A 27,807-nucleotide genomic window follows, 5' to 3' on the forward strand; every position below is an offset into this window, starting at 1 on the left:
ACCTAACGTAACAATCTGCAATTGTTTCTCAGGATCCAGTTGAAAAGTAACAAATCACTTGATAAGATTAATTAGACTTAACCGCGTGGTGCTCCTGCTGAGGGCAGTTGGAATTAATATTATTAATTCCCCAACCACTTTCATATCTCCTTAAACACACTCTACAGTGAATATCGGCAATGAACCAAGGGTCCAACAACGGTGGATTCTGAATTTATCCATGGGTCTCAAACCTTGTCAAATGTTTTGGGGCAAAAGTAGATTGCTTAATAAAGAGAGGGACAACTGAGTTGACTAGATATAAGAAAGGTTGCAGAGTGTCTGATAATCAGCACCACATCTCGTAATTTGGTAGTACAACAAGAAAAAAGACAGGATGGGATTTTTAGGGTGCAAAAACATAACACAAACATGTAAAAAAAAAATCTACTTTTTATTTAGACCAGGGGTGCCCAATCTTTTGAAGAGTGAGGGCCACTTAAGCAACTTGGTAACCAGTCGCGGGCCACAGTGAGTGGAGCGGGCGGATGACAGGTCAAGGCTACTCTATAGGCCCTCCGTTCTGCCCAGATGGAAGGGGACGACTTCCTTTCTGTTTTTCAGATTGGAGGTAGGTGGGCACAAACGGACATCTGTCGCTCTATAGAGGGGAATTGAGGGTCCCATTTGGTCAGGCTGATCGTGTAAGAAGGGCCTAAGACTGCTTTCACACTGATGTGCTGCGGTTGGTGTGGTAAAATCTGGCGCTGTAGAGGACGCATCGGCTTATGGGGCTCTACTCCGCAACCACTTTCTTCCTCTACCACCAGCTTCATTCACAACACTGATGCTGCGGTATGGCGAGTCGGCAACCTGCGATCTGGGCTTGCCAACCCGCCATTTTAGAGAAGGAGGTCGCGGGCCACATCAGAGGGCTCCGCGGGCCACTGGTTGGCCACCCCTGATTTAGACATTAAAATATCTAGATGTAACGAGCAGGGCCCTTTGATCCCTCCTGTATTGTATTGTAACTGTACTGTCTTCCTTGATGTAAAGCGCTGCGCAAACTGTTGGCGCTATATAAATCCTGTATAATAATAATAATAATTTAGACATTGTCAACATATATATCCATACGGTAGATGGAAAGGGTGCAGTAGATTACGATTCGCTACATGTTTTGCCATACAATGGCTTCCTCGGGAGACATGTAATCAAGAACTGCATGTATGATCACTAAGAATGAAAAACAATAGATTTTAGATAATTGATAACAGGAAAGACGATATAAATTAATAAAACAATCCGCATATAAAAATATATCAACGATCTAAAATTTTTATGGGCCTGCTTGCCATTGCCAAGTCTCAATTACCTTGGTACTGGTGAATTTCTAAAAATCCAATAACAAATTGGGCTCCAAAATCAGAGGGGTAACTGGATAAGGACATTTGGTGACACCATAAAGGAAGGCATAATGACACCTATAGAAAGTCCATCTAGGATGAAGGTTACATTATAAATAAATGATATAATTAAATAAGGCATAGACCACATACTGGTGAAATCAGCAGACAGTAAAGCAGTCCTAATTACTGGGAGAAGGTCTTGAAATTCTCATATTGAACCCTGTCCATAACTGGCAGAGAAGCCATATTCACATCAGGACAAACTGTCAGCGCAAACCAGCATAATCCTGAATGGCATACAAATGAGATAGAGATCAGTTCAATGAACAGATCATTACTTCTAACTTGGGATTATTTTTACCAAAATCTAGATCTCCTTACCTGATAAATGTCTTATAACAAGCATTTCACCCTCTTGCTGATGGAGCCACGGCTATCTCCGTGCATCTGCATCTTTTTATGCCCCCTCCACCCTCACCAGCAGCATACATCCATTACCAGGTCTATGCCTTATTTAATAATTTATGATATAATACAGTGATCTGTGGTATAAAAATTAACATAAAATCAGTGCTATAAAAATGCACTGATCACTGTATAAATACACTGGAAGGGGTTAACACTAGGGGGCGATCAAGGAGTTAAGTGTACCCTAGGGAGGTGCTTTCTTATTGTTGGGGAGTAAGCTAACGGGGAGTAGAGCGAGATCACTGTTACCGATCACCAGGAACAGCAGATCTCTCCCTCTCCTGCTCTGTCAAAACGGGGATCCACCTTGTTTATATTGACAGATCTTTGTTCTAGCCTTTCTTGTTGAATATATATGCAGTATACAAGGCATGCAGTTAGTGTGTCTATTTTTGAATAACATATGTTTCTATTTATATTCTAATAACGTTTATCTTTTGTATTTTATACATGTTTTAGTATATGGCTTGTTTCATTCTGTTTATCCCTTGGTACAAAATGTACTTGGTCAGTATTTCTACTACACAATGTTTTGTAGCGGCAGTATTTTGTATAAATTTAAGCTTTTATTGCTGTCTGTCTACATTGAGGCTATTTCCCATTACATACTGTCTGGTTATCAAGACCAATGGCATATTGATTGGGGGGTGGGGGGAGATTGGTCGGCAAAAATTCTTAAAGGTGCAAAATTAGTAAGGATTTGGAGTGAGAAGAGGAAGATCAGTCTGAGTGTGCTCCTGTTCTGGTCCTATCGGCAGTACATTCCCTTTTCTCGCTCTCCCTCTTGGGCTGTGTAGGCGGGTCCTGCTGGATGTTCTATGTCGGAGTGGGCAGAGTGGAGGAGAGGCAATAAGGCTGCCTAGATGCAGCTAATTGCAGGAACCCCTGTTGGGGTTCTTTCATCTAAGCATGTGTTCGCAGGTGCCTTAAATTATGTCCACTGTTTGCATTTATTTTCTTCTAAAATACTTATAGTGGTGCTTCTCATGATATCATTTAAGAATTCAAAGTCCACTGTTTTGCTGTTTAGTTACATCATATTTTGCTGCTATATGTACAATACATGTATAATATATTACATACAACATTGTAATGCATAACATGTTCTTACCTAGGTTCATGGTCTAGCTTATTTTAAACTGGAACACTATCTCCCTGTTCGAGTGATAGAGAAAATGGATCTGTCTTATATGAAGGAGGAATTGTCCAGGCTACACAGCACATACGCAGGAGCTTTAGAGAGGGAAGCAGAACTTGAATTCTTGAAAGTAATCACATTTTTTTGTAAATGTTTTTATTCCATTGTGTGATGTTTGCAAAACTACAGATACTTCTTGCTTTTGTCTGATTTAAAGCTATATGTAGACAAAAAGATTTTTGAGAAAAATGTGCTTTGCAATGTCTCAACATTGGTGCAAGCGTAATAAATAATACCTGTAATGTTTGTAATATGTGTGTAATAGTTTCATTGTTGCATTTCACCGGGCAAATGTAACGACCACTAGCATACAATCCTAGGAGAAAAACAGCTGAAGAACATTTGACAATGCGTTATTACAGGGCTCGACAAATCTAGGTCGCCATGGCGACTAGAAATGCACGCCACACTTTTCAGATATTTATTTGTAAAACAATTTGAACACCATTTATAATTTTTCTTCCACTTCACAATAATGTGCCACTTTTTGTGTTGGTCAATCACATAAAATCCCAATAAAATAAATTTAAGTTTTTGGTTGTAACATGAACAAAAATGGGGTATGAATACTTTAACAGTGCACAAAGCATTTAATTGCTTTGTCACATGCCGCTCTGAGCGAAAACGCACCCCTTGGCAGGTATGTGGAAATTCCATAGGTTTTGAATGGTATAACGGTGTACCTAGTGTCTGGTAATGAATGCGTAAATGCAATGAAATGGTGTGAACGGGAGACAAGACATTGCTTCCTCTCTGCTATTATATTTGATGCATATATTTTTAAAAACAATATATGCTGTAGCTCAAGTAATTGGGCTGTTTTTCAACTGTTTTTTTTTCTGAATGGGGAATTGTTGCCCCATAAAATTATACTATAGCGCTATGCAATTTCTAGTTAAGCCCCTAGGCTAGTGCATTCTATTATTTGCTTTTGTTTAAAAAAAAAAAGTCCACGGTTATCATGAATAACATGAACCGAATTCTTCATGAACGTAAATGCAATGGGATGTGTAAGTTAGTCGCGTTTCTTATTTCTCTTATTCCTACAATTGTTCTTTTTCTTATGTCAGGTGTGCCAGAGGCTTACTGAGTATGGGGTTCATTTCCATAGAGTGCTCCCAGAGAAGAAGTCTCAAACTGGCATCCTTCTCGGGGTGTCTCCTAAGGGAGTCCTCATCTTTGAGGTGCACAATGGCACACGGACCCCAGTGCTGCGATTCCCATGGAGAGAAACAAAGAAGATTTCTTTTACTGTAAGTATGAAATGAGTGCCAGAATATGTATAATTGCTGTACTGGACACAAAGACTGTTCTGGCCCACAGCTGCTTGAAAAATGTGTTCACCAAAGTATCCCTGCTGTGACTTTTCTATGTCCTTTTAACCCCCTTTTCTAGTGCAAGCATACCAGACTTTTGTAAGTATTCATTCACATTCCTCTTTTATTTCTATATTTCAATAGAAAAACATTTCAAAGATTTCAAGGCACTTTAATTCTTTATTGCTGTGGTACCAACTCTATAACCTTACAGCAGGATTTGTGCAACAATTTTCTCCCCCATTAATGTCTCTTGCAATGATTTTTTTATTAAAACCCTTTGTGCATTTGCCACTTTACATTTTGAAAGGGAGGCCTAGTGATGTCCACTAGTCTAAGGCAAGTCTGATTTGCAAAAAAATATAGGCGGCTGCAGTGGAGAATGGATTTTAGTGACTTTGCAATATTTTTTGTGGCATGAACATTGGTAGTTGACATTTGCCATTTTTAATAGCACCTTCCTTACTTCCAAAACCGGACATTCATATATTCCATGCCATGGTTTGAATGTTTTTAGTCAGATGTATGAAGCATCTCTTAAACTTTGTGTTTCTAAAGGCTGAAGTTTTTTCACATTAATACATTCTCTGCATTAGGGTAAAAAACCTTATACATGGGGCCCCTCTACTTGAGACATATCTTGATCCATTGCTATGCATGAGAGCAGTGGCTCTCATGCAATAGTTGAGTTCTGCACTATGGACACATGCTGTTGGGAGACTTAATACTTTTGCTATGGGGCTCCATAGTTTCTAGTTATGACCATGCATAGTGTACTAATGTGCAAAAATGGTAGACTAATTAGTTTGTGAAACTTCCAGAACCATCATAAAAATAAAAATATGATCCTAACTTTTCAAACAAAGACTAGTATTTATATTATTGTGCCGACAAATATCATTTTACATCTGTTAGTCTGTTTTGGTATGTTGGTCAATTATGATTCATGTGTTTGGTTGTTTTGTTTTTTGTATGGAAGCTGCTATAAGCTGATGCAGCTGTCTGACAGATGTGCGTATGGCTCATCACATTCTCTTAATAACACCAAGTTTTTGCATATAGAAAGAAAACTATACTTTACAGCTCCTTTGGTTGCAATTTACTGAGTTAAGATATATAATTAATAAAGATATGATTTAGCTTTAAAGCATTTTAAAGCTAAATCATATCTTTAGCTTTAAAGCATTTTATCGTTCAGAAATTGTCTTGTAGTTAGGGCCTGTATCGACAAGGTTTGGGTTTGTATTGATGGCATCAGATGTATGTCATTTCTGAGATTATTGAGAATTTGACAGGTGCATGTGATGTTCAGTTGATCTGCAGGTTTTGCATTCCCATGACTTGTATGAGTCGAATGCAAACAAAAGCCCACCATTATAGGCTCTTAGAGCTCTTTCACATCTGTGCTGGGAAAAGCATGCTATGAAGTGCGCTTTGAATAGGGTGAAGGTGTCCTAAAAAGGACACCTATTGCTGCATTCTATGTAAAGCACACCTGGATTTCAAATGATCTTAAAACAGGTTAATACAACCAAGATTATCATGCTGGCCCAATGGTGTGCTAAACCACTCCTTTGTGAATGAGCCATTATGCATGTATAAAATACTGTAATTTATATTAGTCCCTAATAAAGGTTCATACTGCTTTTTACGTTCAGTAAAACCATGCACCTCGATGGTCCTGTGTTTTGTAGAAAATTTCTCGTACATGAGCTGCTAAAATATTTTTTGATTTCTACAAATCAACAGGGCATTAGGGAAAGGGCATTGCCTCTTAAAAGATACCATTTCAGCACTTTTTATTTATGACTACAATATCCCTTTAAGCTTCAGTTAGCTTCTTTAGAGTCAATTGTGTGCCATCAATAGGTGACCTTATAATTGGAGGTCAACCGTTATGGGTTTTTCTCTGGTCGATGACGATATTTAGAAATTGCGGCGGCCGATATGATGCCCATTTTTTTGGGCCGATATGTTAGGGCGATTTAAAAAAAAAGATTCCCCTTCATCTCATAAAATCTAACAGTTAGACCCCTTTTCAAACTAGGGTGTTTTTAATGCATTTTTGGGCTAAAAATAGTGCCTGTAAAGTGCCTGCAGAACGGCTCCTCTGCAGTCTCGGTGTGAAAAGCCTGAGTGCTTTCACACTGAGGCGGTACGCTGGCAGGACGTTAAAAAAACAAATAAAAGAAGTCCTGCAAGCAGCATCTTTGGAGCAGTGTATACCGCTCCTCCACCACTCCTGCCCATTGAAATGAATAGGCATTGCTGCCGAAGCGCCTGCAAAGCGATTCTGCAGCGGTGCTGCACGGGCGCATTTAACATTCATCGGCCGATAGCAGCCGAATAGCGGCGCTAAAATGATGATAAAGCGCCACTAAAACTAGCGTCGTTTTACCGTCAACGCCTGTCCGCTCCAGTGTGAAAGCAGCTGAGTTCCGCCGAAAAAAAAAATATTAAGTCCGCAGCTACAAATACTGCAGCTGCTGACTTTTAATATATGGACACGTACCTGTCCTGGGCGCCCGCGATGTACGCACCCGAAGCCAATCTCTCCCTCGGCTCTCGGGTGCTGCCCCGGACATCTTCGGTAAGGGAAGCAGGCACAAAAACAGGTAATCAAAACTTTTGGACGAAGGAAAAAAAAAAAACGGGCTAACTTTACTGTTTCTTTTTGTTTAAATTCATTAAATTTTATTTTTCCCCCAAAAATTGCGTTTGAAAGACCGCTGCGCAAATACCGAGTGACATAAAATATTGCAGCAGCCTCTATTTTATTCCCTAGGGTCTATGCTAAAAATATATATATATATATGTCTGAAAAGATTGAGTCTTTAAATGGTTAAACTGAGAACTTCTACACTCCAGAGTTCAGTTTATTGATAAGTTGAAACATTGTATTCTTTTCTCATACTTGGCAGGCTGCCCAGAGACAAGTCTCTCCACAGGAAACTTCAGGCAACTTGCATTGACTTCTATGATACAGAAGCTATTTGCAAGTCAAGCTGAAGTTTTACATCAGCTTTTTTTTTTTTAAACAATCGGCCGATGCCGATTAATTAAAAAGTGCCAAAAATCAGCCGATATATCGGTCGACCTCTACTTATAATGGAACAAGCCAATCGGATAGGGAAGTGGGGGTGGGGTTTAGAGTGGAGCTCAGATACTCTGGGTTTACGGCTCTTGAATGGATAGATTGATAGCAGCGCAGCCATTGGCTCCGGCTGCTGTCAATCAAATCTAATGACACAAGGGGCCAGTCAGAGTCTGGCATTCGTGTCTATAGATGCAAATGCTGGACTCAAGAGCGCCCGCAAGGTAACCACCCCCCTAGGGGGCAATCTGATGCGTGGAGGAGCCACGAGAGCCACCGAGGGACCCCAGGGTAAAGCATGTAACATGTTCTAGCATTTGTAGCTGCCCCCCTTTCTGTGGCAGTTTCCTATCAATGAACCCCTACAGTTAGTCAGGCAATGCAGCTTTTGGCTTGTGGTTCTCAATGAGCTGTGAGGGTACAGGTGAGCGCTTTCATAGTCCATTGATCTTCCTGCAGGTAACTGCCTGCCTGTATTGGGTACGAGCAAACCACTATGATGAGCCTGAGATCGCTTCCACGATCTGCTGATCACAGGTGCAATGCTCTGCAGGCTGTTTAGAAAAAAAAGCAACATTTTCTACCTGCTGATTAAATTTACAGTAATTGTGGACTTGTCTATCCTCATGCACCGCCTGTGATAATGAGCAAACACCACTGAGAACATGGTACACTAATATCGTTCAGTTTCCATCCTAGAGCTGCAATTTATTATCTTTGATTTATGGATCATTCCCTGTCCTCCACAGAACAAAAAATATTTCAGGGACCGCCACAGGTTTCTGGAAAATCTGCCCCTGGAAGGAACTTGTATGTGTGCATGTATAATATAATAAAACCCCTGTTTAATTGTTTGTTTGTGCCTCTGGTAAAAATCCTCTTCATTTCCAACCTAGAAACAAAACCAGAAATGCAAGGAAATCTCCAAAAATAAAGAGAAATGGAGTCTTTGACAGTTTTTCACCAGATTATCCCTCCCCCACCTTTTCTGGTGACATCTCTTAAATTTTGCTTTCCCATCACTTTTTGCCTTGGTGACTATGGTCACTGGGATAAATGGAGAAAGTGAATCGACCTTGTGTGCACAAAGATAACAATAAAAAATTGATAGAGGACCTAACCCCGCACCAATCAATCCAAAACCACAATAAAAAGATTTGAATATACATAGACTTCAATTTTATTTTTTTATGCAGAAATACAGCAATTTATAAAGGGGACCTGGCACCCACTGTAGAGAGGTGATATAAGCAGCTGCATTGCTGAACTATAAATGTTTCACGCTTAGATGTGCAGTGTGCCAAAAGTGTTTGAATCATGGGACTGGCTGTACAGAATTGCAGATTTTTTGGCAGACCCAGAAAGATGTATGTATTTCAACTATTTATTTAACTGTTTGTGTAAAAAATCTCTACAATTCCTTATCCCTTAATTAATTAATCCCTTTTTTGATGCATATGTACAGTATATATTGTTCCATTACAAAGGGTAACATTGTGATGTTTATTTTTTATTTTTTCTGGCTGTAGAAGAAAAAAATAAGTTTGCAGAACACATCGGATGGGATCAAACATGTTTTCCAAACAGACAGCAGCAAGACTTGCCAATACCTCCTCCACCTCTGCTCTTCTCTGCACAAGTTCCAGCTACAAATGAGAGCCAGACAAAGCAGCCAAGAGAATCAAGAGATTGGTAGGATGCCATGTGTTTTATTGTCTTTTCTCAGAATCAGAGCCAGTCTTACCGATCCATGCACTTGCTAGAAGTGTACAACATCAAATATTTTGCTGCATTCTAAGTTTTTTTTAAATGTCTTTATTATTCCATCTTAATTTTTCTTATTGTATGGAGAAAAAGTACACAGGACACAAGTGAAATAATGTGATTGGTTGCTATGGGGGCAGCAAAAGGAGTAATTTTAGATGCTTTTGGTGAAGAGGTTCATTGTTAGTAGAGGAAGGAAGTGTTTTTTCAAAGTAATTCATAGCAGTTAATGCTTTTGATTATTGAGAATAAATGAAGACCATGACTATATCAGTATCATGTTTAATGACCACCTCACCTGTTTTTGTAAAGTGACTTGTTTTCTAATGCTGAATACGTTTCACCAAATTCAAATGGCTTCCTCAGTTCAAATGCTATGCAGGAACATACCCTATATCCTAATGGGCAACTTGGTCACTGTAATCCAGTTGCGTTGCCCGTGAGAGCGCAGATGCTGGGGTATGTTACTATCACTAATTTGATGAGTAGTAAAATGTATCCAATGCATCCAGGTGAATGAGACCAACTACTACAGTGAAGAACAGTTTTTCCGTTCAGACTTTGTGAGTGCAATTTCACAACTAGAGCCTTGTTAAATGTTGTATATGTTATGGCTGTAAAGTTTACATATAGTTTAGGCTTTGCAAGTGATTACCATTACCCATTTTTTTATAATGAGCCAACATTTATTCAGTACTGATTTTGTCTTTCATCAAGGCTACCTTTTTGGATCTTGTGTTCTTGTTCATGAATATTAACAATATTTAGTCTCATTTATCAAAGTTTTCTAAATCCGAAAATCTCTGTTCAACAGTGACCAGTCAGTTCTTCTGTTTGAATAGAAACACCTAACTGGTGCCAAGTTTATCTTATACAGTACATATTGATCAATCGGGTAGAATGTGATCAATTCACCATGTTTCTTAATATCTGTTTTTCCTATCAGAAAGAGCGTCTCTAAGGAGCCTGAACATCCAGGCAGAAACTCTGCGTGGTTTGACCATGGGTAGGGCTATTAGCACAACCAGCCTGGCTAGCACCACATTAAATCGAATGGCAGTACGACCTGTATCCATCCAGCCTGATCTTCTCAAGAGACTGTCTTGCTCAGACCTATCCGCCCTTCAAACACACCTAGGCAGTGGGGGGAAAGATCGAAAAGCAAAAAACCCCTGGGAGGACAGACCGCGGGTTATAAGCAAATCTTACCATGACCTCAGTCAAGTTGCTCAGTCACCCCAGCGGAGAATGCTGAATGCCAGAATGGATAATCCTCCAACCACACTGGAAGAATTGATGAATCAGGCATCCTTTCATCAAATGGCAAAGTCAGATACAGAGTCAGTGACTGGATGTGGAAGGCTCAATGAGTAAGTATTGATCATTGGTGTAGAATGATTAAATGTAAAAGAAAATGAGGAGGCATGAATTTGTATATATACATACAAAATACACTTGTATGTGTAGCTATTTTTTTTAGTAGTCTCGGCAGTGCTAATTGTTAATAAAGCAAGAAACGAACACAATCGTTGCAATACATACAATTCTGCCTTTGTTTTCTCTCATTTCTACTTGTTTATCTCTAGTGTGCAGTCATGTTTCTCTTAGGAATAGGTGTCATAGCAATGTTCTACTGTGTTGTAATGTTGTGCTTTATCTTACCTTCCTCCTCCAATGCTTATGAGGCTCCAATTAAAAAGATAATCCTTCAAAGTATTTTGTTTCATTTTAACCTCTTCATGACCAGGATCAAAACAAACCTTAAAGGGGTTGTAAAGGTTCGTCTTTTATTTTCTAAATAGGTTCCTTTAAGCTAGTGCATTGTTGGTTCACTTACTTTTTCCTTCCATTTCCCTTCTAAATGGTTTTTTTCTTTGTTTGAATTTTTCACTTCCTGTTTTTCCTCAGTAAGCTTTCCGCCATCATCTGAGTGGTGGAAAGTCATTTAGAACAGCTTACTGAACATCTTACTAAGAAGGAACAGGAAGTGAGAAATTCAGACAAAACAAAGAAAAAAAACATTTAGAAGTGAAATCGAAGGATAAGATAAGTGAACCAACAATGCACTATCTTAAAGGAACCTATTTAGAAAATAAAAAACAAACCTTTACAACCCCTTTAACCACTTCCCGACGGCCGTACGACTTTGTACGGCCGCAGGGTGGCTCTACTTCTCTGGGAGGCCGTGTTTTTACGGCCGCCCCTTTTCGCGTTCCCCGCGCGCGCTCCCGAGCGCGCAGTGGGGAACTGCTGTGCTGGCCGTGTCCCTTGGACACAGCCAGTCACAGATCGCCGTGAACGGCCAATCGATCGAAGCGGCCGTTTCCTAGGCGATCTGTGCGGCCAATGAGAGACGATCTCATATGTTTACATATGAGATCATCTCTCATTCCCGGCTCTCGCAGACAGCGGTGCTGTCAGGGGAGAGAGGAGACGGATCTGTGTCTCTTGTACATAGAGACACAGATCGGTCACCCCCCCCAGTCACCCCCCCTCCCCCACAGTTAGAACACACCCAGGATACACATTTAACCCCTTCCTCACCCCCTAGTGTTAACCCCTTCCCTGCCAGTCACATTTATACAGTAATTAGTGCATATTTATAGCACTGATTGCAGTATAAATGTGAATGGCGCCAAAAATGTGTCAAAAGTGTCCGATGTGTCCGCCATAACGTTGCAGTCCCAATAAAAATCGCAGATCGCCGCCATTTCTAGTAAAAAAAAAAATTATACAGTAATTAGTGCATATTTATAGCACTGATTGCAGTATAAATGTGAATGGCGCCAAAAATGTGTCAAAAGTGTCCGATGTGCCCGCCATAACGTCGCAGTCCCAATAAAAATCGCAGATCGCCGCCATTTCTAGTAAAAAAAAAAAAATAATAATAATTATTCTGTCCCTTATTTTGTAGGCGCTATAACTTTTGCGCAAACCAGTCGCTTATTGCGTTTTTTTTTTTTTTTTTTACTAAAAATATGTAGAATACGTATCGGCCTAGACTGAGGATAAAAAAAAACCGTAAAAAAAAAAATTGAGCTATTTATTATAGCAACAAGTAAAAATATATATATTTTTTTCAAAATTGTCGCTCTATTTTTGTTTATAGCGCAAAAAATAAAAACCGCAGAGGTGATCAAATACCACCAAAAGAAAGCTCTATTTGTGGGGAAAAAAGGACGTTAATTTTGTTTGGGAGCCACGTCGCACGACCGCGCAATTGTCAGTTAAAGCGACGCAGTGCCGAATCGCAAAAAGTCCTCTGGTCAGGAAGGGGTTTAAGTGCCCAGTAAGGAAGTGGTTAATGCCCAAACGCAATGTTGCAACTTTGACATTTGTTGGTAAAACTGTAAATATCATTGCAACTACTTAGTATCCAGGTGCATTATACCTTGTTTTTTCAGGACAGATTGGGCTTTCATTTGGAGGGTAATATTAATGGATATCTACAGATTTTTTTTTATTTATTGGAAAGTAAAAATTTACAAAATGGTAAAAAAAATATATAATTTTTCAACTTTACCACTGCCCACCTGCACCAAAAATTATCCTAACGATTACAGTGATACTACATATATGTAGGGCCAAGAACCAATAACATGCATTTATTTTTCCTACCTAAACACACTGACACTGACTGACGCACTAAGAGCGAGGGGGCGTCTGGGATAAAGCGTCGCTAGTTTTAGCAGTTCTTTAATGTCATTTTAGAGGCACTTTTTGGGCGCTAGCAGGGCACTTTTAACCCCCGCTAGCGGCTGAATAAATGGTTAAAGGCGCCCGCAAAACACCGCTTCGACTGTGCTGCCCATTGATTTTAATGGGCAGGGGCGCTTTAGGAGTGGTGTATGCGTGCCTCAAAGATGTTGCTTGCAGGACTTTTTTTAACGTCCTGCAAGCGCACCGCTCCAGTGTGCACTCGGGCTTTCACACTGGAGTGACAGGAGAGGCGCTTTGCAGGCGCTCTTTTTAGCACCTGTAAAGCGACTCAGTGTGAAAGTAGCCTAACAGACACCTACACTGACACAAACTGTCAGTGCCTCTAATGAGAAGAAACAGATGCACTGTATCGTTTCCTCCTTGCTAGCGGGAAAGTCTGCTTTTTTTTTCTCTTGACCAAGGAAAAACAAGGGCAAATTACTAATTTGAATAATCACACTGATGGCCAATCAAAGGCTATTACAGCGATAATGTGAGATTGTTAGTAGAGACTTGGGGCTGTCACCAACAGCACAATCTCAGTGCTGGGAGATCACAAGTGAGCGTGCAAACACAAGAACACATATTGTTATATGTGGCTCCCAGATTTAAAGCCCACTTCCTGGATGCCGCATATATGTTGGGCCATCATGAAAGGGTTAACGTTACATGGCATGAATTTTTCAGAACTAACCCTGGTTTTATTTTATTTTTTTTCCTTAGGTCGAAGTCATTCTCAGGATTTAATATGAACCCAGATATTCGGAAACCTGAGTCAGACTCTTCGTCGATGGAGGACAGTGGCCACGCCTATGTTGTCGGTCAGCAACATAAAACTTTATTTGCTCTACTTACACTGACATTTTACATGTTTGTAGCCAGGCAAAACATTGTGTTCTCTAACCAACACTGTACAGTAGAAGCTTTGATGTGTATGTTTAGACTAAAACAAATAAAAAAACACATGCAGAATATCTCTTTAATATATGCACATTTCTCCATGTTTAATCCCGTGGAGTTCCAGTTGTTTTTGAGTTTATTAAAAGTCAGCAGCTAAAAAAAGTGTAGCTGCTGACTTTGACTAAACACACACTCACCTGTCCCAGGATCCAACGATGTGGCTGCCGAACCCTCGGTTTTCTGCCTCTCCTCCCAGCGCCAGCATTACAAGTGTGGGCACCCAGCTGTGACAGCTTGCAGCTTCACGGCCAGGTCCGCACTGCTCCACCTCAATCTCCCAGAACCTGTGGTGTGTCACAGAAGAATGGAGGGAGGGGGAGAGGAGAACTTCCACTTCGCCTAGGCGGACCAAGCAGAAGTGGCAGTGGGAGCGTGTACCTGTCAAAGCTAGGTACCCGCCTTCCCCCAAAATTGCATGCCAAATGTGGCGGGGGAGGGATAGTGCTTAAAGCGAAACCTCCCCTTTTGGGTGGAGCTCTGCTTTAAAGATCCTGCAAGTATAGAAAAATGCCTGTTGATCCTGCCAGAAAGCTAGTAAGCTTATACCTTTCTGTTCTCTCTGTGCGACACCAAAATCCTAATGTTTCTGGACCTGCCCAGTTTTTCAACTAAGACTATAGAATATCTTTACCCATTTAACCAATGTCTCATGAGATGAGGAGGAGGTGTTTTGTAGTCCAGAAGGGGAGAACTGGGCAGGGCTGAAACACTGCTTGGGATTTCAGTGTAGCAGAGGTACTTTGTTCTCAGCTCAAACAGGAAGTTAGTAGCTCACTGGATTTCTAACAAACAGTCACTAATCCCTGCTCCCAGCTGGGGATTCCTAGTTGACAGGAGAATGTAAATAAAAGAGCTGGTCATTTGCAAAAAAAAAGCATGGGGGTACCCCTACAATCCATACTAGAAAAGGAGGGAGACCAGCATGTGCCTCCTCCCGTATCTGTACCATACCAGGCCCTCATGCCCTCAACATGGCCACCCCCTCCCACCCAGCAAAACAACTCCCCCTTGCTCAATCATATGGGGACAGTGTGTCTCAGTGGTCCCCTTTTTTGTTAAAGGGGGCTTCCAGATTTCCAATAAGCCTCCACTCAGACCACCACAATCACGCCCTTGTTCTTCATCAACATTGGGGACAAGGTGCTTTTCCGGGGGGCAAGCACTACCCCCATGTTGAACGCATGTGGCCTAGTATGGTTCGGGGGGAAGGGGCACACGCTTGTAACCCCCTCATTACATGCTTGCCAGGCTGCATGCTCGACTAAGGGTCTGGTATAGATTTTGGGGTCGACCCCACTGCATTTTTGTTTTTTTGGCATGGGGTTCCCCTGAAAACCCAAAGTACGGTAGACCCGAAAGGTATGGGGTGGGGGGAGCCCTGTGCTTTTTTTTGTTTTTTATATATACATTCTGCTGGTGGGTGCCCGCTCCTTAACCACCAGCATCCAATCTCCTTCCACTACCAAAAAACACAGTAGTTTCAAAAGTGTGTCAAAACATAACCAAGTAGCACTACATAATCGGACTGAAAATCAGATCAAATCACAGCTACAGTAGTGTGAACCTAGTCTAAGAGATAAAACATTGGAGTATATCCATGTATTAAATATCATCAATGCTAAGGGATTCTGACGTTTCTCTTTTTTTTCTGACATACTTCTAGATTAGAAGTTCTGAAGCCACACAGCCAGGCAGCTTCCTTTTCAAAAGTAGGGAAGCAGTGGTAGCTTATTTATTTTCTCATGACAGGTGTATTTACATTTGGTAATTTGCACACAATATTTTACAGTAAGAGTGCCAGTCAAGGTTAAAGTCTTGTATCATTTAAGGCTGAATTTCAGACAAACCACTAAATATGCAGATGAAATATTTCTGTCTATGAAGTGATACAATATTGTTGTTTTGCAGGCGTTAGTATGCATAGCCTTGGGAGTCCATCTTCGCCTAACCTTTATAAAGGAAATGGTATGTAAAAGAACTTCATACTGATTTAATGCACCATAGACAGTATAATTCAGTTTGTTTCACATAGGCATTACCACTTTCCTCATTTTGAATAATTTTATTTTGCCTACAACATGAGACACATAATATGGAAAGCATTACATTAATCTGTGAATACCTACCAGCTGAAATATAGCACTGCAATCTTGGTTTTACAATTTTATATTTGTTTTTAATATGCTGTTTAATAAGCACCTTCTGTTATGCTGTCTCTTTAGCTAACCCAGAGTTCTCTGTGAATCCTTTGTCAAGTATTGATTGACTATTTGTACATGGGTAGTTCAGGCAAGAATATTTTCCAGGCATGAATATTTTATATAGTTGCATTGGTTCATCTTCTAACTATGTATATACCATACCTGGCGAATTGACAGGAGGTGGGTCACTCAGCACGGACTCCACCTCGTCCAATTAGAGAGATTCGTTCAGAAAAGGCAAAACACTCTCTGAATGGCACCCCTTCTGTGTTCAGAATGCAGCAAGGTAGCAATTCTGTGCAGGACCTGAAAGCGGAGTGGAGATCACTGATGGATTTTCAGCTTCCAGGGACATAGGCCAGTTATGGTATATACAGTACATTGAACCAATGTAACTATGTAGAAAATATTTTTACCTGGAATTCCTCTTTAACCACTTGCTACCCAGGCCAATTCTAACATTTCTCTCCTACATCTAAAATCATAATTTGTTGCTAGAAAATTACACAGAACCCCCAAAATTATGGCCCAGATTTACGTAGGGCGGCGTAACTATGTGCGGGCGTAGCGTATCTCAGATACACTACGCCGCCATAACTTAGTGAGGCAGGTCCCGTATTCTCAAAGAACTTGCGCCCAAAGTTACAGCGGCGTAGTGTAACTGTGCCGGCGTAAGCCCGTGTAATTCAAAGTAGGCTAGTGTGGGCGTGTTTTATGCTAATGAATCGTGACCCGACGTGATTGACGTTTTTAACGAACGGCGCATGCGCCGTCCGTGAACGTATCCCAGTGCGCATGCTCAAAATTACGCCGCAAATAGTCAATGCTTTCGACGTGAACGTAACTTGCGTCCAGCCCCATTCACGGACGACTTACGCAAACGACGTAAAATACGACGCTGTTCGTACGTTTCCATACCTAACATGACTTACCCCTGCTTTATGAGGGGTAACTTTACGCCGGCGTATGTCTTACGTAAACGAGTATCTTGCTTCGGCCGGGCGCACGTACGTTCGTGAATCGGCGTATCTAGCTAATTTACATATTCGACGCGGAAATCTACGGAAGCGCCATCTAGCGGCCAGCGTAAATATGCAACTAAGATACGACAGCGTAAGAGACTTATGCCGCTCGTATCTTTTTTTTTTTTAAAACAATTTTTATTGGTTTTACTTTGACATACACTTCCGGAAAGGAAGAAAGGGAACAATGGTTGTCACAAAATCCGCATGAGGTGGCATAGAAACAAACATTTCAAACCCCCATGCCCCTTCCCCTCCCGGAACATAGCTGCACCAGTCCCTCAACGGAGGGATAATTTGTCTCCAGGTGACCCAGCCTGAGCCCAAGCTGGTCCACCGGCGCAAACATTTGGCTGTCAGCAAAAGGAACAGCTAGAAACGTGACCTATCACACACCGCCAACATTCACTCCAGCTCACACCCACATACAACCATACTGGCCTCCCAGCCCCCTCCCCCGCACACCCACCCCCCCCCAGCCCAGACCGCCCGGAGCCCCCCCCCACCCGCAGCCAGTTATGGCTGAGAGAAAGGGGTGTCCCCCCAAAAGGAGTCCGCTATGTCCAGCCAGGGCTGCCAAATCTTGTAAAACTTCTTGGGACAGGCCCTACCCTTATATATACACTTAAACATAGGTAATACCTTATTCACCATACGATACAACATTTGGGTATTCGGGGCAGAGGCACTCTTCCAATGTAGCAAAATCAGTTTCCTGGCATAGAATAGAACAATTCGTATTAAAGTTCGAGCATGGGTGGTAGGTACAGAGTCATTGAGCACCCCCAACAATCCGGTCTCCGGGGCGAGGGGAACAGAGATGTGTAAAGTGTCCTTAAAAAAAGAAAATAATTCCCTCCAGTATATTAAAACAGCGGGACATGACCAAAACATATGTGAATAGTCGGCCTCAGTGGAGTCACACCTGGGGCAGGAAGCACTGGGATTCAGACCCATGCGGGCCAACCTGGCAGGGGTATAGTGCAACTGGTGGATGAACTTAAATTGTATATATTGATCATTAGAGCCTATAAGATCAAGGAAGCACGCCTCCGAGGCCTCCTCCCACCCCTCCTCGGACAGCCCCGGAATATCCACCTCCCACTTTCTTTGAGCAAGCTGAAAGGGTTTAACCCCCACTGATTGTAGGCGTGTATAGAACGCTGTGACCAATTTCTCTATGTCTGAGTAGGACATGAGTGCCTCCAGGGGCGATTCTGTGAGCCCCTGGGCCAGACCCCCAAACTGTGCCCGAACCGCATGGCGGAGGGACATGTATCTGAATAGGAATTTCGCCTGTACCCCATTGCGAGCCCGCAATTCCTCAAACGAAAGAAACCGGTCATTGATAAAAATGTGGGAAGCACGTGTGATCCCAACCTGGGTCCACCACCCAGAGTCGGGATGGCCCAGGAGCTCAGGGAAATTTGAATTATACCATAGGGGGGCCCTAGGAGATACCCCACCTGAATCAGTGAGCAAGCCATTGCCCTCGTGCCACGCCAACCAGCCAACCTCTGACGGAGCGTATCGGGAGCATCGTCCTGCCTTTGACCTGAGGAGGTCATCGACCAACGAGTCCCTGGAGCCCACTTGAGCAGTCAGTAGAGCAGTGGAGCATGATGGGGAGGCCTCCAGGAACCAATCATAGACATACGTTAGTTGAGACGCTATAAAATACCGACGTAGGTTAGGGCAAGCCAGACCCCCCTCCAGCTTAGCCGCCTGGAGAGAGGCCCTGGCCATGCGAGGGCTCGATCCCTGCCACAGAAAGGTGAAAAGGATCGAGTCAAGTTTTTTAAAAAGTTTCTTTAACAAAAAAATTGGGGATGCCCGAAACACATATAAAAATTTTGGTAGGTAAATCATCTTGAAAATGTTCACCCGGCCAATAAGGTTGAGCGGTAAGGAGGTCCAGGTTTTGAGCCTGGTCTCCATATGTGCAACAATTGGGGTAACATTTAGGGTTTCATAGGAAGACAGGTCTGCGTTAATATTTATCCCCAAGTATTTAAAGGTAGGTTGAATTGACAATTTGGACCTTGAGAGGTAGGAATAGTCAAGCATAGGGCCTATAGGGAATGCAACCGATTTTTCCCAACCAACTCTCAACCCGGAGACCTTCCCAAATTCCTCCACCACCCTCATCAGGGAGACAAAGGACCGCTCCGTACCGTCGAGGTAAATCAGGGCGTCGTCCGCGTATAGAGATATCTTTTCAGAGAGGGAACCGTAACAGATCCCAGCCACCTCCGCCGTCTGTCGCACCGCCAGAGCCAAAGGCTCAATGGCCAGTGCGAACAGGAGTGGCGAGAGCGGACAGCCCTGCCTGGTACCCCTCTGCAAAGTAAAAACATCGGAAACATCTTTATTAGTGCTAACCCTGGCTCTGGGATTGGTGTACAGCAAGCGGACCCACCTGATGAATCGGGCACTAAAGCCCATTCGGTGCATGGCCTCCCACAGGAACGACCAGTTGACAGTGTCAAAGGCCTTTAGTACGTCTAAAGACAGCACCAAGCCCCCCTTTTTCATGGTCTCAGCCCTGTGGATGTGCAAATATAGTCGCCGGATGTTGTCATACGTACTCCTTCCAGGCATGAACCCCGCCTGATCTCTGTGAATAAGATGGAGAATAACCTTCTGCAACCTTAGAGCCAAAACTTTAGCTAGCACCTTCACGTCACTGTTTAGTAGCGAAATGGGGCGGTACGACCCACATAGCAACTTGTCCTTGTCAGGCTTAGGGAGCACCACAATCAGGGCTTCACACATGGAGGAGGGGAGCTCACCCTCCTGCAGAGCCTGCCCAAACAAGGAGTGTAGCTTCTGTGCCAACTCTTCCGCATAGTTTTTGTACAACTCGGCGGGCAAGCCGTCTAACCCAGGGGCCCTATTTGGAGGGAGTGAATAAATAGCCTCGGTGACTTCTTCTACTGTTAGGGGTTTGTCCAATATCGAAACATGTGATTCCTCAAGGACTGGGAACCGAAGGGATTCTAGGAATCCCAATGTCTCTTCTTCGTCTGGGGGGGGAGGGGCGGCGTACAGGCTCTCATAAAAGGATTTAAAGGCCTGATTTATGGCTATGGGATCCGAAGCGACAGAGCCATCCGGCAACTGAATACGGGGTATCGTCCGATCCACGTACTCCGTGCGGGACAGATATGCCAACATCTTGCCATTCTTACCACTATGCTCAAGTATCCTAGCTGACAAATATAGCTGTTGTTTCCGCGTCACATCCACCCTGTGGAGGTCCAGGGCTCTGTGCGCCCCCACCAGGGCCCCGTGGGATTCCGGGGTGGGGTGCGCGGAGTAATGAGCCCTGGCGTTCACCAGGGAGGACTCCAGGGCCAAAAGAGCTGCCCGGGAGGATTTCCTATGACTGGAGATGTTGGAAATGTATGAACCCCTCACCGTCGCCTTAAAGGCATCCCAGGTGGGACCAAAGGAGGCCGACCCAGCGTTGTCCCCCCAATAGTGGGACATATCCTGCCTGATCGGCTCCTGGAATTCAGGCGCGGAGACCCAAAAAGGACTGAGTCGCCACACCCGAAAAGAGGGCCTATGACCTATTACCAATTCCACAGTCACTGCGGAATGGTCAGACAACGTCTGAGGTAAGTAGGAAACTGTCTGTACACTGGGAATCAGGTCTGGAGTCCCCAGAGCATAGTCCAACCTGGAAAGAGTACGGTACGTCCGGGACTGGCATGTATATTCCTGAGCCCCTGGGTGACTGAGCCTCCAGAGATCTACATAACCGAAGGAGTCGCACCACTGACTAAACAGCTTAGAGTCATAAGGGATGGGCCTCAAGCGGTCTCGAACAGGGTCGAGCACCGAGTTGAAGTCCCCCACTATAAGGGCAGCCATAGCCGGGAAGGTAGCAAATTGTACACTTAAGTCTGTAAAGATGTCTGCCGTTACAGGGGGGGGGGCGTATACCACCACCAACAATAGTGGCGTGGCATGCACTGTGCATTGGAGGAACACATACCGACCCTTGGGGTCTAACACCACCCGTTCGCAGGAGAAAGGGAGACCCTTCCGCACTAGAATGGATACCCCCCGTGCATAGCTAGAGTAGGTGGAATGGAACCCATGCATAACCCAACATTTCTTCAATGCCATAACCTTTGAGCCCAAGAGATGCGTTTCCTGCAGACATAAAACATGGGGGTTGTACGCCTTAAGGAAATCAAACAATAAAGCCCTCTTAAATTTAGAGTTTAACCCCCGAACATTCCATGAAATACACTTTACCACAGACATGTTAAAGCTTTAAATACAATGGGACACAGGGCGGATCAAGTGACAGTGACCCAGACAGGGCGCAGGCGGGGGCAGAGAGAGGGCCAGAAACCCACACACACAAGCTCACAACACACAACACCACATGCAGGAAATCAATCACACTCCAAAACATCCACATCTTAGACAGCAACCCATTACAATTAACCCCTGCCAGACCCCCAAAAAAACACGGGGCTGGCTTTAACCCCGAACTACCTGTGGACACAGGGAACATGGCCCGCCGCAGGCAAGCCAGCAAGCGAGTTAGGAACAGTCAATGTTCACTTGACTGACATAAACGTATTTCAAACAGAACGGTAATAGGCTAAATAATAGCAGCACAGTCACCTTGAGGAGACCTTAGTCCTCTTGTAATGGTGAGTATCTGAAAATACCTCCTGCCCCGGAGGCACTCTGGTGGAGCGGAGTTCAACAAAAGAGAAAAAAAAAAGAAAAAAACCCCATGGGGGGCTATCCCAGGTAAGAAAAACAAATGTATGAAAAATAAAACAACGGAAGTAGAGGAATCGCCCATCGGATGCCCTGTCAGATGCACGGCCAGGCTGGTGCAGGGATTCAAACCAGGATAAGGCGGTGGCAGGGGTTTGGAAGAAATTCACCTGGCCCTGGTGTACCACCCTCAACGTAGCAGGAAACAGCATCGAATACTGGATGGCCTTCTCCCTCAGCTTCTGCTTGACATGCTGGTATTTTGCTCTCGAGGCACGGACAGCAGGGGAGTAGTCCGGGAAGAGGGACACCGAGGCGTTGTTGATCTTTAGGCTCCCCTTAATCCGGGCGGCCCTCAGGATAGAGTCCCGGTCCCTGTAATTAAGGAGGCGCATTACCATAGTACGAGGGGGGCCTCCAGCAGGCAGCGGCCTGCCCGGCACTCTGTGGGCCCGTTCCAGGACAAAGCAGGGGGATAGGCAGTCCTTCCCAAATTCCTGGGTAAACCAGCTCTCCAGGAAAGCTACCGGGTCAGACCCCTCGACCCGCTCAGGAAGGCCCACCAAGCGCAGGTTGTTTCTGCGTAAACGATTCTCCAAATCGTCCATTTTGTCCTCTAGTGAGCAAATTTTTACACCCTGGGCTTTAACAGTAGGAAGGACGGGGCCCACAGTATCCTCCAGGTCACTGATACGGCGCTCTGTCTCCTTAACGCGGTCCCGCATCTTGTGCATGTCCTGGCGCATGATGGTAATGTCCAGCTTAAGTTCCTCCATCTTCCCCATAGTGTCTGCATGGTTTACCTTCATTAACTTGAGGACCTCCAGCAGCGTAGGCTCCGGCTCCGGGCCTTCCTCCAGGCCATCGTCACTGGGCGACCCAGGGGGAGGCAGCGCCGGCATGGTGGAGGACCTGGGAGAGGGTGGGGGAGATGTGTCCGGATCATCTGCAAACAATTCCGGCGTGGATGCCAGAGAGGAGAGTGGCGCGATGCTGCGGCGGCCATCATGGCCGGAGCGCGTGGTGACATTCATCCTGGCCGCGGGCTGTTTTTTCCTCTTTCCCATCCACCAGACTCCTCCGAAAACTATCCCAAGGGGTCCCCCGAGGGATTAGCCAGGTTATCCGTCGGTGTATAAGGGCAGGATGGCAGGATGGTGCAGGATTGTACAGAGGGATCTCGGAGCTGCTAGGAAAGACGTCCGCTTACATGCCGCTCCAGGCCACGCCCCATGCCGCTCGTATCTTAGCCGAATTTATGCGTAACTGATTCTAAGAATTAGCCGCATAGATACGACGGCTCTCATTCGGCCTTACGACGGCGTACATGGCGATACGCCGTCGTAAGTCCTTTGAGAATCTGGGCCTATATATTTTTTTTTTGGGGGGGGGGGGGGAACGTTTTGTGTATAAAAAAAAAAACCCAGCAAGGTTAGCCAAATTTTTTTGGAATAATGTGATAGATGTTACGCCGAGTAAATAAATACCTAACATGTCACGCTTCAAAATTGCACATGCTCGTGGAATGGCACCAAACTTCGGTACTAGGGACAGGGAGCGTTTAAAAAAAATTGTTTTATCATTGTTAATTTTACTAAATTTTCCTAGTTTGATGCTTTCTTTTTACTTTTTTTTTATTTATTTTTTATCACTTTTATTCTGAACGATGCCTGTAGCTTCAGGCATCTTTCAGATATCACCGCTCAAAGTCCACGACGTCCTATGACGTTGGTCGAGCAGCAAGCAGTTACAATAAACTTTTATTATTAAGACTATTAGGCCTCCCTCATATAAAATTGCTGATCAATAGTAATAAAACAACGTTATAGAATATACTTAAAGATATTCTAGCAAGATGCTAGGAATGATTAGTATCCCAAATATTGCAAGAAGATGATCCTGCACTGTGCTGGAGCATCATCTTGCAAGATTTGGGATAATCAGTGTTTCCAGGATCACGTCAGAAAGCTCATGAAGTCTCCCGTGGCAATACAGAAGCTGAGGATAAGTTAAAGTAGATGTAAACCCTCACATATACCCAGTGAAGTGAACAGCCTCGGATGATACACATGAGATGAAACAAATCTCCCTACACACGTTTTGTTATATGCATATCTGCTGTCTTTAGCTTGCTATATTCTTTAAAATTCTTACATCATGTTAGAATGTTTACTTCCTCATTCAGCAGGAGGAGTGTAGTCTTGGCTTTCACTGCGTGACAGCTGATTGGAGGAAAGGCACACCCCCTCACTCCACATAGGCAAAATAACTAAGATACTTTCAGAGCTGTGCTGTGACAAGACAAGCTCTCTGCTAATCTATTGAACCCACACCCGACACACATTTCAGGCTGGTTTTATCTCCCGCCTCTATAAACTTGTCAGAAGTCATCATGCTAATAACAGAGGAACGAAGCAGAAAGACTCGGGACTTGGTGCTTTGGAGAGAGAGAGAAGTAAACTCTACAGATACGTGCCCGGGTCAAATTGCACAAATCAGATTTACATCCACTGGACCAATCCCTGTCGTGCGTGATATGCTTTATGAGGGAGTACAGTATATAAAACAAATGTTTATACATTTGGGCTCCCTTCCACATGTCAAATCACTGTATTATTGTAGTAAAAAAGAACAATTAGGATCCCAAATCTTGCAAGGAGTTGTTCTTCCACCATGCTGGAGCATTATCTTGTGAGGAAAAAAAAACATTGTACAGTATTCAAAAGATGGCTAACAGGTGGACCTAATATCGTTATTTTCCCATTTCACATATTTTCAATTTTGTGTCCGGTAAATCACGCACTATACACTTGGGTTAGCTGGGTTAGTGGTTAGCCTAAACCGCACTGATGTGGAATTCTAGAAGTGCTAGGATCGGCACTTCCTAACGTCTTCAGGAATATTTATTTTTCCTGTATGTTCCTTTCCTAACAGAAGTGTGAAATCTTGCAGAATGAAACAGATGGGCACATTTTTTGTTAGTACAATGAAATTACAGCCATACGTCTGCCTTTTAGAAAGTTCAAACAAAGAATGTTGGTGTAAGTTCCACCTGTACTGGAAGCCGTTTGTCATTCTGTATTAGTATTTTAAAGAGATGGAATAAGCAAGAGCACGACTGCTGGAGGTCATTCTTAGACTCTCTCTGGGATAAATAAATGCTCTGTGTGCAGTTGTTAACATTCTTGTGGGCTTACTATTCCTTCTGAAACACTTTTCAGTTGCTGATGTAACACAGATCAGACTTTCTTTTTCTTAATAATTTCCATCTTTAGCTAAGCCATCTTGTGTTTATCTGTGAAATGTAGTTATTCTTCAGTGCTTACATTCTTTTTCTTGCATGCATTCAAGGTTCACTAACGATATGTGCATTCAGTTTTATATTTTTTTTTTAACAAGAACATTTTTGATAGTCTTTTTATGCCTGCTAGAAGAATAAAATTACATGTTTTATCTGTGCTATTTAAAAGTGGGAAGAAATGTTGCAGGTAGTCTCTGCTATTCCACAGCAACATAGTACAATAAAAAAAGTGAATTGCTCTGGGCAAACACTTATTGTAATATCCAAAACACCCCCCCCCCCCCCCATGCACTCTCCCAGTATGATCTAAATATGTAAGAATGGTTGGGTTTGAGCTGGGGGGGGGGGTAAGGTAGGGGTAGGTCTTAGAAATTATTCCTAGCAAGCCGAGAATGTGTTGCATTATTTTTTATTATTGTTCAGGACACAAAACTTGTAATGCTCCCCTCCCCTGACTCAAGCTCCCTCTCAGGCATGAATCATGCAGCCTGCCTGACAAAAACAGATTTGTCTGCCACAGTTTTGCACTTTTCTGAAAACTTTTGACACTTCCAGAGGCCAGACATGCTACGCATTTGCCCAGCTCTCCTGAGCGTCTTTCTCTAGGCAGGAGAAAAGTGGCACAAAACCATCCCTAAAGCCAAGTGTTTGTAAACATTTCAAAAGCTTGGCCCATGAAATGGCTTAACGCTCAAGTGCTAAACATGCCTGGCATTAACAAATTATAAAATGTACAGGCGGCTTGCTTTGAGGGCGGACACAGAAAAGGAGGAGCAGAGAGATCCCAGAAGAGGAGATGAGGGGCTGCTCTGTGCAATAACAGTGGACAGAGCAGGTAAGTATAAAACTACTTTTTATTTTAGGTAATAAAAAAGGGACCACTTTTAAGTTCTATGTTAATCAAAGCAAGCCACAGAGTTGGCTGTTCTTCCAAACCTATAAGTATTCAGGGCACGATTACATGATGTAGTGTGTGTTTTGAATTTGAAACTGGCACTGTTTCCTATTGATACAAATAAGTTGCCATATTTAGGTATCCTGAGGCAGGAAATGTAAAACCATATTGGTTATTATGAGCAACAGTCTTGTTTAGAATATGAAATGTATGGCATTTGGAATTGTATATACACCATTATCACTTATTAACAAACAGTAAGCTGTTATATTCTATTCTAAAATGCTAAATGGCAAACTCTGTGTTCTCTGATTACATTGAATGTGCAACAAATAGAAAATACTGGCAAGTACAATCCGTGTTTCATGCATTTCTTCATTATGGTTAATAGTTAACTCTATTCTTAGAAAAGATGCAGAGCAAAGTGCTGACTTCTACACCTGAGAGAGAGATCACTTTGGTAAAGTTAAAGAAGGATCCCAAGTATGAGCTTGGTGAGTTTTTTTTTTTTTTTCTTTAGGAATAATTGAAATTACTAAGCATGTTTTTATTGAGCGATTTTTGCCTTCCCGTTTTAATGACAACTGCATTCCCATTGTCTTTTAAGGGTGTAACAGGGACCAAAAGTGAGAGAGTCACTAAGTTGTTCACAACGAAAGAAACAGACCACCCCCCTCAGTACAGACCTTACTCCGTCAGTATAGACCATTCCTCAGTGCAGACCCCTCCCACTAAGTACTGACCACCCTCCATCAATATAGACCCTCTCCATCAATATAGACCCCCTCCCTCAGTATAGACCCCCTCCATTATTACAGATACCCCCACAGTGCAGACCCCCCCAACTAAGTACTGACCCCCCTCCCTCAGTATACCCCCTCGGTGCAACCCCCCCTCCATAAGTATAGACACCCCCACCTCAGTGCAGACCCCAAAGGGGAGGCGGTTTTTAGTTGGCTCTGCTGAGGGGCACAGCCACTAGGCCCAGATCATCAGGGCAGCGGGCGGTGTTAGTGGTGCCGCTGCCCTCTGGCTGGTGTCACCTGGGTGCGGACCATACCTCTCCCCAGCAATGCCACTGTGTACTAAACGAAATGGGCAAAAATATGTTCCAGACTAAAAACAGGATGTGTGTTCGAGGAAAAATTTATGGCACGTTTGTGATCCTTTCTATGCAAAAACCAGGCTAAAAGACTATCATCTGTTGTGTCAGGGATGGCCATTTACACAAAAGGCACCTACTCCCAGTATTCCTGCACAGTATTTTAGGAAACAGGAAGTGTAGAGGAGCCTTGTGAACAATCGGCACAAAGGTCTGTTTTGTTTGTGAAAAACAGACTTGGACCCAAAGCTGACTCTCCTAAGGGCTGGTTTGAGTAAAGGATAGTGACTTTAACCATTTTATCTGTAGTATGCCAGCCTAAAGTTGTGGTTGGTTGGGATTGAAGTTCAACTCTTTAAGCCAATTAGTGCTCATACAGTTATGTGACCATTTTTTATATTATTATGTTTAGGGTTTCAGATAATGGGTGGAGAGACAACAGGAAAGCTCGATCTTGGCATATTTATCGGCTCTATAACACCAGGTGGACCTGCAGACGTTGATGGACGTTTGAAGCCAGGTAGGAATTAAGAAATACCTATTTTTTGGGCAGGTTTTATACCGCTAGGACTAACATCTTGGACTGGCATCATGGCTGCACATGGCACACTGAGGTGGGGACAAAAAGCTGAAAGATACAGTTTGGTAAC

The 27,807-nt window shown here is 43.3% G+C and overlaps 1 protein-coding gene across 11 annotated transcripts in view; it reads left to right on the forward strand.

Moving 5' to 3' along the window:
- Positions 1-27,807, forward strand: part of PTPN13 (protein tyrosine phosphatase non-receptor type 13) — a 350,570-nt gene that overhangs the window by 240,889 nt on the left and 81,874 nt on the right. For 10 of the 11 annotated variants that reach the window (XM_040326640.1, XM_040326643.1, XM_040326655.1 and 7 more), the window contains 8 exons: positions 2,972-3,124; positions 4,125-4,307; positions 8,994-9,156; positions 10,175-10,598; positions 13,651-13,748; positions 15,796-15,852; positions 26,463-26,549; positions 27,570-27,677. In XM_040326640.1, coding sequence (XP_040182574.1) covers positions 2,972-3,124; positions 4,125-4,307; positions 8,994-9,156; positions 10,175-10,598; positions 13,651-13,748; positions 15,796-15,852; positions 26,463-26,549; positions 27,570-27,677 — 1,273 coding nt within the window. The remainder of the gene's footprint in view (positions 1-2,971; positions 3,125-4,124; positions 4,308-8,993; positions 9,157-10,174; positions 10,599-13,650; positions 13,749-15,795; positions 15,853-26,462; positions 26,550-27,569; positions 27,678-27,807) is intronic. The other variant, XM_040326647.1, reaches the window with a different exon arrangement.

This window comes from Rana temporaria, chromosome 1, assembly GCF_905171775.1.
Source record: "Rana temporaria chromosome 1, aRanTem1.1, whole genome shotgun sequence".
Classification (NCBI taxonomy): Eukaryota; Metazoa; Chordata; class Amphibia; order Anura; family Ranidae; genus Rana; species Rana temporaria.